The sequence below is a fragment of the Balaenoptera physalus genome, assembly GCF_965194825.1.
Source record: "Balaenoptera physalus genome assembly, chromosome: 1".
Classification (NCBI taxonomy): Eukaryota; Metazoa; Chordata; class Mammalia; order Artiodactyla; family Balaenopteridae; genus Balaenoptera; species Balaenoptera physalus.
Genome location: NC_138882.1, coordinates 2,508,478 through 2,521,894, shown reverse-complemented (window position 1 = coordinate 2,521,894; position 13,417 = coordinate 2,508,478). Strand labels below are relative to the sequence as shown.

The 13,417-nt window shown below is 63.4% G+C and overlaps 1 protein-coding gene across 1 annotated transcript in view; it reads left to right on the top strand.

Annotated features, from left to right (window-relative positions):
• The window catches only part of PKP1 (plakophilin 1), a 43,867-nt gene extending 30,496 nt beyond the window's left edge, over positions 1-13,371 (top strand). Inside the window, exons 5-14 of the mRNA XM_082413459.1 lie at positions 121-328; positions 1,071-1,248; positions 2,337-2,451; positions 3,500-3,655; positions 4,361-4,537; positions 5,663-5,816; positions 6,094-6,280; positions 6,784-6,868; positions 9,539-9,645; positions 10,831-13,371. Coding sequence (XP_082269585.1) covers positions 121-328; positions 1,071-1,248; positions 2,337-2,451; positions 3,500-3,655; positions 4,361-4,537; positions 5,663-5,816; positions 6,094-6,280; positions 6,784-6,868; positions 9,539-9,613 — 1,335 coding nt within the window. The 3' untranslated portion in view covers positions 9,614-9,645; positions 10,831-13,371. The remainder of the gene's footprint in view (positions 1-120; positions 329-1,070; positions 1,249-2,336; positions 2,452-3,499; positions 3,656-4,360; positions 4,538-5,662; positions 5,817-6,093; positions 6,281-6,783; positions 6,869-9,538; positions 9,646-10,830) is intronic.
• Positions 13,372-13,417: the final 46 nt, after the last annotated feature.

Here is a 13,417-nt window from a genome sequence, read left to right as displayed (position 1 = left end):
TCTGCGCTGCTTGTTTATTTCGGCCGCCCTGGGTGTTTCGGTCGGAGTGAAGCTGTTCCAAGTGGAGGGTCGTCAGCCCGCCTCACCGCCCTGCCCGGCGCTTGGCGCCCTGTCCCGCAGGTGTACCAGCTGGGCGGCATCTGCAAGCTGGTGAGCCTCCTCCGCAGCCACAACCAGAACGTGCAGCAGGCCGCGGCCGGGGCCCTGCGCAACCTGGTGTTCCGGAGCACCACGAACAAGCTGGAGACTCAGAGGCAGAGCGGCATCCGCGAGGCCGTCAGCCTCCTGAGGAGGACCAGCTGCACGGAGATCCAGAAGCAGCTGACCGGTGGGGAGCCCGGCCACAGAGAGTGGGGCGTCTGGGAGGCGCTGGGGCGGCCACAGCCCAGGACAGGGTGGGGCGTGGGCGGCCTCAGGCTGACACCCCAGGAGTCCCATGGGACTGGTGCTGGCCAGGTTAGTCGTGTCCAGCTGGTGACCCTGGGTATCGTGTCCCTCCATCCATCTGTCCATGTCCCTCCGTCCGTCCATCCACCATCTATGCGTGAGGGATAGAGGGCGGGGGTGGAGGCTTGGTGTCCAGCCAGGACCCGTACTCAGCAGACCCTGGGATTTGCACGTGAACGGGAGAGAGCAGGTCAACAGGTCTTCAGCGCCTGTATCCAAGGCTTGTGCCAGCAAGCACTCAGGGTGGGGACACAGGGCACAGAAGTCACCGAGGAGACCTTGAGTGGGACGGGGAAGATGGGACCACACACAGAGCAACAGTAAGAGTTTCTGGGCTGACTTTTGGGTGGAAAACAGAGACCGTGAGAAGATTCTGAGTGCTAGCATTTGTATCAGAAAACACTGCTGAGTCTGATGTGTTTCGATCAGCTTCCCTATGTGTAACTTTGACCTGCACAGAGAATTGTAGGCGCTCTGCCCTCAAGAGCCTGCCGTCTAGTTGAGACGTGGGCAAGTGGGCTCACAGGGTGATCAGATGACAGAGGCCCGTCCGGGAGGTGGGGTCCAGCCGGGGGTGGCACCGGGTCCCTGGTCTTCCTGACCCTGGCGGTCCCCACCCCCAGGGCTGCTCTGGAACCTGTCCTCCACCGATGAACTGAAGGAGGAGCTCATCTCGGACGCCCTGCCCATCCTGGCTGACCAGGTCATCATCCCGTTCTCCGGCTGCCGCCATGGCAACAGCAGCCTGCCCCAGGAAGCCGTGGACGCTGAGGTCTTCTTCAACGCCTCCGGCTGCCTGAGGTGAGGGCAGGGGGCGCAGCCTGGCTCAGCCCAGGCTCAGCGGGGCAGGGCGCTGACGCCAGCCTGGCCTCCTGGGCCGACTCCCAGACGCGGCTGCGCCCCAGCTTCCCTGGGCCTGCTGGAGGCTCAGGACCCCGCCATCTCTGCTGAGGGGCTCTTCCTTAGGAATCTGAGTGGAAATGCTTGGATCTGAATAGCTAAACTGGCTCAGCTGTTTCCCCTTCTTCCACCCCACAAAATATGCCTTTCTTGTGCTGTCTCGAAGGGCATTTTTAGATACAGGTCTGCTGATGGGCTCCCGGCTGGGGTGCAAACAGCATCTGCCGTATTCCTCGGCGTGAAGATGGCACTGCTCTGCCCAGAGTTCCCTGAGTTCTGCCCCAGGGTGTGGCAAAGGCCCTGGAGGCTGTTGGCGGAGGGACCTAGGCGTGCTGCTTCCAGGGGGGTGGGCGGTATGGAGGTGGAGCTGTGGAGCAGATCCCCCCTAAGGGTCACACCTCCCTCTGACGGGCTTTGTCTTCCCCAACTCCTGGGAGCCCCAGAACAGGGGTACAGTTGGCTTGGGCTCCTCCCTGCCCGCCTCTGGCGGCAGCCTCTGGGGAGCACAGAGACTAGGGAGAGGCAGGGCCAGGGTAATCGAGGACTTTGTGGGGTGGCAGCAGTCACACCCCACCTGCACCAGGCAGAGGGGCCCAGACTGCCCGGGTGGGAGTGAGCCCACTGCTGGGGGCAGAACACAGCCTCCGCGGGGAGGGACGTCCAGTCCCCTGCCCAACAAGTGCCACGAGGGCAGGGTGTGTGCCTGGGCTGCCAGCGGCACCGGAGCCCTGGACACATAAAAGTTACGGGCCTGGGGAACCAGGTGGGCAAGAAGGGTGAAAAGAGCCGAGTTCCAGTGAGACCCCTTCCCAGCCTCAGCCAGGACTGAGCAGGATGGGCTGAACGATTTCTCTTTCCTTCCTTGGTCCTCATTTCTGTTTCCCGCTTGTTCCTTTCCTCTTCTCCCCCCCTCCCCTCCCCCCTGCATCTCCTCCTCTCCCACCTGTCCCCCCCCCACCCCTCCCCACCCGCCCCATGTCCTCCACCAGGAACCTGAGCTCCGTGGACACGGGGCGCCGGACCATGCGCAACTACACGGGTCTCATTGACTCCCTCATGGCCTATATCCAGAACTGCGTGGCGGCCGGCTGCTATGACGACAAGGTGAGCGTCGCCCCCAGGTGGCACCCCTGAACCTAGACTTTCTCTGTCTCCAGTCAGTGAGGGCGGCCTGGGACTCCAGGTCCTGGTACTTTTCTCTCCCAGATTCCACAGAGCAGGTCTGCACTCCCGGGAGCCTTTAAGGCGTGGCCTGGTGGCCGGAAGGGACCCGGAGCCTGGCCAGCAGAGGGGACGTCGGGGTGCTGAGCACCCCGACCGTTCCCTGGCGGGTGGCGCCCGAGCAGTGGTTACAGGGGCAGGTCCTCTCCCGCACTCAGAGGCTTTGTGACTGTGACGCGTCCCGCACCTCTCTGTTCCTCAGTTCACGTCGTATCTACCTCGGGGCTTGTTTTAGGGACTCAGTTGATAAGCAAAACACGAAGAGAACTCCTGGCTCAGGGTGAGCTCTCTGTGGGCGTCTGCTGCCGCCCCCAAAGGCCCTGGTGGAGCCACCCTGCCACCCCCCAGGACTCTGGACACCTGCCCAGACAGACAGAAAGGGGAAATCAGGGCAGGAAGATAAACTGGAGGCTGAGGTCCTTCCGCACAGCAGGACGGAGACTGGCGAGCAGTCCCCAGGGGACTGGCCAGGCGTCACGGCCCCTGGGTCCTGCACACGGTTTCCCCGGGGAGGGATTTTGTCTTCTGCTCCCTCCCCTGGAAGTGACAACCGGCTTCAGGAGACAGCCTGTCACTTGACTGCTCAGACTGGCCTCAGCAGCACCGTGATCTTCTGCTCTGGGTGGAACACCCCCTCCACCTGGGTGACCCCGGGCCCTGGAAGTCAGGGGCTCCCAAACCCCAGCAGGGCCGGACATCAGGAGGGCAGATCTGCTGCCTCACCCCCGAGCCGGGAGGGTTTACGGAAGGAAAGCAGCAAAGATCTGGGAGCAGCTGCCACTGGGAACTTCTTGGACCGTGGCGGGGTCTGTGCGGGCCCAGGGCAGCCCGAGGGGCCCGCCCTCTCGTTGGAGGGGCGGTGGCAGCAGGGGCTGAGCCGGGCGTTCGGGGGCCGAGCAGAGGCTCAGCGCCGTCTCTGCTCGGCCCCCAGTCTGTGGAGAACTGCATGTGCATCCTGCACAACCTCTCCTACCGCCTGGACGCCGAGGTGCCCACCCCCTACCGCCAGCTGGAGTACGACGCCCGCAACGCCTACACCGAGAAGTCCTCCACCGGCTGCTTCAGCAACAAGAACGACAGGATGATGGTGAGCGTGCGCGTCCGTCCGTCTGCTCCCGCTGAGTCCCCCGGATCCCACCGCCTCGTCCACCCCACCTCTCTGCCCTGCTGGAGCCTGAGACCAGTCCCCGGGGATGGACCCCTGCCCGACCTTGGCATCTTAATGACACTGAGGGGGTGTGTGCTTGGGATGTGGGAGCTGCTCAGACCCCCAGAGGCCAAAAGCTCCAGCCCCCTGTTTGCAGGCCTCGTCTCTCTTGCTGTGTGACTAGTAAAGTCTCGCCCTCCTCATTTCACCCCTGAAGATGGGGGGCAGCCTGGTTCTCGCCGCCCCCTGAGCCCCCCAGGTCTCCCCAGAAGCGGGGGGCTGCTGCGGAGGGAGGATGGCTGCCGTCACCGTGCCGGCGGTGGAAGCCAGGCCCCGGACCACCCTTGTCGGCCCAGGGAGGGTCAAGCTCAGGCTGTGACTCTGGGAGGGGTGGAGGCGTCAGGGCGTGAGACCCACAGCAGCCTCATAGCTGGGAGGTGGGGGCAGAGCTGGCCTGGGGCACCGAGGATGCTCTGTGCCCCGTAGAGACGGCAGAGGGCACAGTTGCCCCTCCCCCACCGGGGAGCAGCTGCAGTGCACAGAGGAGGGGGCAGCGGGCGCTTGCTCATCTGGGAACCGTGACCTTGAGGCTGGGGGAGCGGAATGCGTGGGTTCGGCTCCTCTCGACTCGCTTCTTGTCCCCAGAACGACAACTACGACTGCCCCCTTCCTGAGGAAGAGCCCAACCCCAAGGGCAGCAGCTGGCTGTACCACTCGAACGCCATCCGCACCTACCTGAACCTCATGGGCAAGAGCAAGAAGGACGCCACCCTGGAGGCCTGCGCCGGCGCCCTGCAAAACCTGACCGCCAGCAAGGGGCTGGTGAGCGCCCCCCGCCCCGCACCTCTCTCTCCACCCGCAGTCCGGGCTCAGCTCGCCGCGTCCCCATGAACCGGGGCCTGCCTGAGTCAAGGGTCTGGCATGCGTAGGCTCTGGGCCAGGCACTGGGGACGTGTGGAGGGAACATCCTCAGCCCCTGGGAACGCCCAGGTGGAGGACAGGGGCTGTGGAACCCAGCCCTCCTGGATTCTGTCTGTGCCGCAGAATCTGCCTCCTGGTGTCCGGCCCTGGGCTGGCCTCGGGCTGTGCCTGGGATGGGGGACAGGATGAAGGGCGTGTTTGTGGTAGGAGAGGAGTCTCCTCTTTGCTGAACTGACAGGGGTGGAAATAGAGGGTCTGGGGTGTGGGCAGGTCCAGAGGAAGATGTGACAGGATCGGGAGAGGTTTTGAGGCCACAGGCAGGGCCGGGTGGGGCCCTGGGAGGCACGTCTGCAGCCACCCCGCCCTCCTGTTTGCTCAGGACAGCAGGGGGCGGGCGGAAGGAGGACAAGGGTGAGTTGAGGGTAAAGGAGGAACCCCCACTGTGAGGGGATAGGCCGGGGGTCTTCGAGAACCCCACACCAGCCTGGACCAGGTTACGGCCAGGATGGCTTTGCTGCCAGCGGCCCGGATGGGCTGACCTGGATTGCATCTCCACGAGGCACAGGCCCGCTCTTATCTATCCTTGACTCAAGTACGTACTGACTCCACAGAAGGCAAGGAGGTTGGCAGAGGATGGTGGGCACTTGCTCAGGTGACAGGTGCCCTCGATCAGAGGCTTCACGTGAGCAGTTAGTGCCGGGAAGGGTGAGGCAGGCAGAGCGGCAGCTGCTGGTGCTGGCTCAATCTGGAAGTTGACTCTGGGGCCCCTCCCACCGTGAATGAGGGACCGGAGACTTCCCTTCTTCCCTGGGCTCCAGGCTGCCCCGGGTGAGGTGCAGCTGCATGTCTGCCCGGGGCTTTGTTCTGCAGTCACCCAGGCGGGAGCAAATGTGTGTCTGTCTCTGCTTCCAACATGGAAGAGAGAAAGTTCTGAGGTCTCTCGGTTTGGGGTAGCTGGCCCTCTCCGGCCTGCCGGGCGGCCTGGGGAGCCCAGCCAAGGCCTCACTCGTCCGTCCCTTCTCTCAGATGTCCAGCAGCATGAGCCAGCTGATCGGGCTGAAGGAGAAGGGCCTGCCTCACATCGCCAACCTCCTGCAGTCGGGCAACTCAGACGTGGTGCGGTCCGGAGCTTCCCTCCTGAGCAACATGTCCCGCCACCCCGCGCTGCACAGGGTGATGGGTGAGCTCCGCGTGGCTCAGGCCAGCCCCCACCCCCTCGAGAGGGACCCCCGCTTTCCAGAGCCTACCGAAAGGTTACCCCCTGACCGCTCCCTGGGGTGGGGGGGAGCTGGCCCAAGAGAGGCTCGGGCACAGGAAGGGGCAGGTCACCTGAGGATGGGACACAGGTGTGCGAGGTCCCCTACGGTCCCAAGCCCTGGGTTGGAGCCGCCAGGCCTGGGGCCCCATGGGAGCCCTCGGTCACCTGACCCCGTGCCCTCCCCTCCTTTCTCTCCCAGGGAACCAAGTGTTCCCAGAGGTGACCAGACTCCTCACCAGCCATAGCGGCCACACCAGCAACTCGGAGGACATCCTGTCCTCGTCCTGCTACACCGTGCGGAACCTGATGGCGTCGCTGCCGGGGATGGCCAAGCAGCACTTCTCCAGCGGCATGATCAGCAATGTCGTCAACCTGTGTCGCAGCAGGTGGGCAGGTTGGGGCCCCTCCGTCCCCTCCCCGGCCCCGCGGGGCAGCAGTACTGCAGCCTGAGCAGGCCGAGTGGTGCCGGGGAGCCGTGCGGTGCAGGGTGGGGGTGGCGGGGAAGCTGACCAGGAGGGAAGTTCAGAAGCTGAGCTCTAACATCCAGGCCTCGGACAGCACACTTCCCGGCCAGGGGACCGAGGGACACTGAGTCCTCGTGGGCCAGCAGGAGGCACGGAGCGGCAGACCCAGCCTCTCTCACCCACGGGCCTCTCTCCTCTGAGGACAAGGCCAGGGGATGGGACCGGGGCCCCAAAGAGAGTCCCGGGTACCTCTAGGCGGGCAGGGGCCTGGGGTTGTGCCCGCTGTGTAGAGTGACCCCCGGTGGGTCTGTGCTCTCAGGCACCCAGGGGCCGCCCCACGAGGAGGTGAGGGGGGGACGGAAGGGGGTGTTCGTTCATCCTCAAGTTGCTGGAGTCTCACCCCTGGTGAACTTCCACCCGTGCAGTGCCTCCCCCAAGGCTACAGAGGCCGCCCGACTCCTCCTGGCTGACATGAGGTCCAACAGGGAGCTGCAGGGGGTCCTCAGACAGGTAAGGGCCCACACCTTTCACCCCTGCCGGCGAGGCTTTGCCGCTCCTTCCCGGCACTGACTCAGGTCCGTGCGGCTCAGGAAGGGAGAGGCCGGCCCCTCGGTGACTGGGATCCGGGCGCTGACACATCTCAGCCCAGGGCCTGAGAAGGTGCTGAGGGAGTGGAGGACAGAGGAAACCCAGGAAGTGCCGCAGAGGCCTGGGAGTGGGGGGTCTTCTGGGGAACGAACTGAGAAGCAGGCGGGCCAAAGGCACATCACGCCCTTGGGGGCACGTGTGCACTCTGGCTGGGAAGGCGGGTTTGGGCTGCATGACGAGACCCCATCAAGTTTAGACTAAAGGGTTTGCTTTTGGCGCTGGGGAGCCATTGAGGGTTTGGAGGAGAGGGTTACATGCTGAAACCAGCCCTAGGAAGGCTCCTTTCATGCACTCTGCAGGGCGGAGTGGACACGAGACCAGGCTGCTGGATTTGTCCGGTGGCAACCTTGCCCCTCTGTCCCCAACACCTCCCCCCTCCCCAGCCACACGGTCGGGTCCAGTTCTGTAGGAGCCCTTCATGCTGCCTGACCTCCTTTCCCATCTCGGGGGCAGCCGCTCTTTAGACCGAGGTGTCAGCAGCGGTGAGGGTGGACGAGAAGGGCAGGGGCAGAAGAAACCGGCGGGTCGGGCTACCGAAGCTCGGGCTTCCGGCTGGAGACCCTGTGTTTACGTTTAGAAACGGATCAGCCAGGGAAGGTGGGGAGGGTCAGGGGCTTTTGAGGGAGGAGGGAGGGGAGCCCTGATGGAGAGGTGGAGTCTGGGGTCTGCGTGCGGGGCCTGGGGAGAGAGGCCAGGCTGCGTGCAGACAGCTGCGTGTCCACCTGGGAGAAGCCACGGGCACGGGCAGCACGTCTGCAGAAAAGTCTTGGGGGACAAAGGCGGAAGCAGGAAGAAGACCCTCCCTGGGGGCCGAGGGGAGAGGGGGCAGGAAGGGAGGAGGAATTGCTGTGGGGGGGCAGGCAGCGGTTCCCGGGGCTCCTGATGGACAAGGAGATGGGAACAGGAAGGGCCTGGATCTGGGGATCCAGAAGTCTCTGGTGACTCTAGGGCACAGCTGTCAAAGGGGGGAGGGGGAACCCCATGGGGCCCACTGCAGGGGGGAGGGCGGGGAGCTGGGAGGGGACCTGATCACCTCAGTTTGGCCAGAGGGAAGGGAGACAAAAGAATGGGTAAAAAGCTGCCTGTTTAATGACATTTCTGCAGGAAAGGTGAAGGAGGAGGAGGAGGAGGAAGGCGGGGGGCGGGGGGTGGTGACAGGGTCTTGGAGGGTCAGGAACTGCCTGACCAGGCAGGGGAGGGGATGGGAGGACGGCCCCCTGGGCAGGAGGAGGACGGCTCTTCCTCCAGCTCAGTGGGGAGACAGACGGGGCCGTGGAGCCACCGTGGTCAAGGGTGGCCGGGGCCGTGTGAAGCCACTGCCGGTGTTGGCCCTTGTCCTGCTCTTTTGGGCAGGTGGGCTTGGCCATGTGACAGCTGCCAGGAAGGCCTAGTGGAGGGGAGGTGGGTGAGAGGACCAGGGAGCGCTTCCTCCCGCTGCTCCGAGGTGGCCCTCGGGTTGGGCTCACCCAGATAGGGAGGCGGCACCCGCCCGGGACACACAGAGAGTCCCCTCGTTAGGCTCTCCCGGGCCGTGCAGTCGGAGCCAGCTTTGACCACAGCCCCGAAGGGACTGGGCTGGTGCTTCGGTGCTCAGCCATCTTCACGGGGTTGTTGCATCCCCAGTGAGGCCGCCATGGGCTTGGTCCCTCCTGCAGACCAGGGAGACGGGGCCCCGGAGTTAGCCTTGACTTGGCCAGTTGGAGGACAGCGGGGCTTGGACCCAGGACTCGTCTCTCCTGGGACCTTCCACCACATCCTGCCAAGCTTGGCAGGAGAGAGCCTGCAAACCTGCAGGGGACGGGGGTGGGGGGGGGTGGGGGGGATGATCACGTGGCCCATGCCCAGACCAGGTGGGACCGGGGCTTTGAACCGCCTGCCTTGGGCCCCTGCGTCCCCACTGGTCGGTGAGCGCTGACGAGGCTCTCAGAGGCCAGGGCTGGAGCCAGGCGCCCCTTCTCAAGGGCCATCCTCAATCACTCCAGAGTATTTACTGAGCACCTGCTGTCTGCTATGAGACATACAGGAGTAAGATTCAGTCTCTGCTCAGCAAGCACTCGGGGCTGGTGAGGCCGGAGGTGGCAGAACACACAGGTAGACAGAGCCCATGACCCTTCCCCCCTGCCGGGCATGACCTCCCTGCCAAGAACTCTTGTCGGGATTTATTTTTTTAAAAAGCGGGGCCAGTCAGAGGAAGAAACAGACAATTTTTCTAATCTGATTTCGGTGGCTGCTCTGTTTCTAGAGCGACAAGCACTAGCTAATCCCTCACGCCTTGATTTAGATTTCTGTGATGGCAAGTAGGATGTTCCATTGTGCAGAAGGCCAGACCCATCTCACTCACTCGTGAGTGTCAGTGACCTCATGCTTGGTCACGCGTTTAATCAGGCCAGTTTTAGCCCCGACACACGTGCAGAGTGTGTCCAGAGAGCTTGGCGCGAGCTCAGGGATGCTTGGGGGCAGCCTCTGACCGCGTGGACGCCCACACTGGTCCGCCCGGTGATGTTTCCTGTACCTGGTGTTTCTCGTTCACAGCAAGGTTTGGATCGGAACATGCTGGGAACCTTAGCTGGGACCAGCAGCCTCCGGAGCTTCACCTCCCGATTCTAAGCAGAGGCTGCCCAAGCAAGTTCGGCTTGCAGGTAAGAGGCAGCCCATCCAGGGCAGGGGGCGCCCCCAGGACCCCTACCGCGGCCTCAGCCAGTCCCGGAGAAGGGAGCCAGGCGGTGCTCCCCAGGGATGCAGAAGCGTCCTTCAGTCCAGCTGACGCACGGTGAGGCTGTCTGTGAGGACAGCCGTGTAGACTGCCCGGCCAGTGACCATCCCACACAGGACGTTAGGAGCGTGCAATGTCCTGGTAGCATCGACAGGCCAGAGGTCTGGGCAGAACTGCCGGGTACAGCCGTGTGCGTTGCACACTGCACAACCCAGGTGGTGCCATTCACGTGGACTGCAGTGTGAATGGCGCCCCTGCAGTGACACCATGTGTCGTTTTGGGTTTGGGCTTCTACAGCTCACCTTCTTCTCCTTTTTATAATCCACCTTCCAGTCTCTGCAACATGCCTAGTGTGGGCAGGCTGGTTTCCGGCTGATGATTCTAGGGACCAAAACCTCAGATCCAATATCTGTGACAAAGGCTCATAAGCCTTAGCCTTCATTAGACTCACCTGGGACGCTTGCTAAACTGCACGCTCCTGGTCCCAGCCCCAGCAGTTCCTACTCAGTGGCTCCGGAGCAGGGTCCAGGAAAATACATTGTTAAACAAGCATCCAAAGTGATTCTGATGCAGATGAGCCCAGGACCACGCTTAGATGCTCAAACCAGACCTCGTCAACCCTCGAGGGTCAGCAGAGGCAGCCCTGGGGTGGAGCCATCTACAAAGAGCCAGGGGTGAGGACAGGGTCTTCTGAGCTGAAGGGGACGTCCTAGTGCCCCAGCGATCGCCAGGACCCCAATCCCAGCACCCGGGGAGGGTCCTGGTGGGGGAGGGGCTATAACTTCAGTCCAGATGAAGGTTCCCTTAGACCTCAGACACCCACTCCTGGCAAATGGGCTCCAACAACATGAGGACAGGAAAGGAGAGGAGACCAAAACCAGCAGATGCCTGACGCGCGCAGTCACGGCTTTCGGTGCTGCGCTGGCCCCCGGGGTGGGGGGCAGCTCTGACCCAAGAGGAGCAACCTATGAACGTGTCGAGGGAGACCCTGACCCCGGGCTCAGGCCTGGGCGCGTCTGTGCGGACTTGGTGAGAGGGGGACAGCCCTGGCGAAACCGGTGGCGTGGCTCTCCCCCTGTGGGCACTCACTAGAGGCCTTGTCCTTTTCCAGACATGATACGATCCAGCTGAGAAGACTCAGGCCTTGCTGGAGGGGTATTCTGTCCAGCTGCGCAGTATTGGGAAAGGTTTAACCACAGCTGAGAGCAATCCGGGACGCCGTGGACGACAAAAATACTTTTAGATTCTCTTTTTTTTTTCCCTTGGGGGAACTGACAGGCAATGGGGGTTGGGGAGGGTTGGGGGGCCTTTTCTTGAGTTAAGGGAGCTTACGTCTGATGTCAATACTTCTTTTGCCGAGAAACGGTACATATACATGTGTATAGTGTGTGTGTGTGTGTGTGTGTGTGTGTGTGTGTGTGTGTGTATTGCCGCGCACGCGTGCGTGTGCGTGTGCTGAAAGCAGGACCTCAAACTGCAAAGAGCTGTGTGAGCTGCCGGACTGCAGCTCGCGGTGGTGGAGGGACCCGCCCTCACGGGCGCGGACGCTGTGTGCTTTGGGTTTAGCGTCCCCGTCGTCCTGAGCTGTGTGTGCCGGGGCAGGGGCCACGCCAGCGCCAGGCCCACGGGGCCCGCTGCAGGGGGAGGGGCGCGGTGGGGAGTACCTGGGCCCGGGGGCTCAACCCCCGCTAAGAGGCAGCTCTGCAGGAAGGGAGGTTGGCGGGCTTCGGTGTATCTCCTGGGAAGATGTAGTTGTGCGCTTGTGTGGCCCAGCCCGCGGTGCCACGGGGCCGTCTGCAAGATGGGCCGGGACGGGCACACCGGCTTTGCTGTGTGAAGGCTGTCCCGAGGGTAGGTGCCAGAGAGGGGGCTGGCCACTGTCGCGGGCTGCGTACCCGTCAGAGCAGTCTCAGCCTGGGGAGCCCCTGCCTTCCGGGGGCTTGGAATCCACTTGTTGCAGGAGAAAGAAGGCAGAATGGTGCTCAAAGTCCAGGAGCTGTGCAGGGAATGACAGCTTGGTCCTCGTATTCCCAGCGGAGGGGCAGGCTGGGCTGGGCAGGGAGTCAGCCAGGAGGGTCCTGCCCAGTGCGCCTGCCAAGATCCAAGCGAGGGAGTGTTTTGGGTCCCAGGAGACCTGCAGGAAGGGAATTTGGGTAGACCAGGAAGGGGAGCCGCCCCCGTCCCAGCCAGAGGCCGCTTGCTTCTTCCCTGACCCCAGTCCTCTGTCTGTACTTTGTGCAAACCACAGGGCATGTGATAAGAGGCCCCCCAGGGACACTGGCCACCCCAGACCCCAGGCTCCTGTGCATTTCAGATGAGAAGTAGAGGAGGGGCCTCCGGAAAAGGGCTGTGTAAATGGTCCTTGGTCTGCACTGTAGGACAGGGCAGGACACAGCGTCCCCGCCGAGCGGCACTGGTGGGGATCAAGGGGAGCTGGCTGCTTGGTCCTCCCTCCTCCCTCCTCCCCGCCTGGAGTTCCCCCCACGCCCCGTCCAGCCCCTCCGCTCACCCCAGCAGTCAGAGCCTCTGCACTGAAGACCCTCCTGATGAGAGATGTGGCAGCAGGACGGGACTGGGGAGGGGGTGGGGAACAGACCCGAGATGACGGGCCACGCAGCCAGGCGTTCTCCGGTGCTGGGTCTGTGCTGCGTCCTCCCCGCCCCTCGTGGTGGCGGCTTGCCTCTCTCTCAGGGCCCGTGGGGAGCTGGTCCCAGTAGACTGTCCCCTCTGCCAGCCCTCAGGGCCCAGAGGAACTGGTTTCTCAAAGAAAGACGTACGGAGCCAGGCAGTGTTGTAAGCGCTCTGGATACATCAGTGAACGGAGAGGCCGCACCCCTGTCTCACGTTCTCCTGGAGGAAAGAGGGGCCCTGGGGTCCCTGACTTTAGGGGTCCCCAGTGTGAGAGGACCATCCAGTCAGGGCGAGAGGGAGCTAGCCGATGACCCTTTGGAGGTGCCCCTTCCCTCGGCTTTCCTTCCCCCGCAGGGTGAGGAGCCGGGGCCCGGCTTCTGCCTTGGGGATGGGCAGCTTTTCAGAACCCCGTGGGCCAGGTGGACAGTCAGGCCGGGCCTGGTTTTGGTCACCTCTCTCATGACTTCTGAGGCCAGCCAGCTGGGCCTGTCACTTTGGAAGAGGCAGACCTTGGAGGGGCCTGTGGATAAATTTCCTACAGAAGGAGCACGGGGTCTGCTGAGGCCCAGCTCAGGATGTGAAGTACACGTCGGCCGCGCGCCGCCGGGCTCGACACCCGGAACAGGACAGTCCAACGCCGAGTGGGGGAGGACCCTGTCCTCCCTGTCGCTGCCCCGACCCAGGGCCTCCTGCGCTTAACACAGACCTGGTCACACTGGCCACCAGCAGCCAGTGCAGCGGGGCCGGCCTAGCAGCACAGACCCAGCTGGTCCCGGGACGCAGAGGCGGAGCTGCTCCCATCCACCCTGGAGCCTGGCTGGGGCGGGGGCAGCTGGGACAGTGAGGAAGGGGCTCTGGATGGGCAGGGAGGGAGGGTGGGGCGCTCTGCAGCCCGTCCCACCCCGCTCCATGTTTGCGGAGGAACCTAGTGCTGGCCAGGCCCGTTTCCCTGAGGGGTACACTATGCATTTGCTTTTTTTGGAAATGTAGGAAATCAATAAATTGCTGGCATTTCTTTGAACATTTTCGAGCAGTGGATTATTGGGGGAGCTGCTGAGGACCGAGGG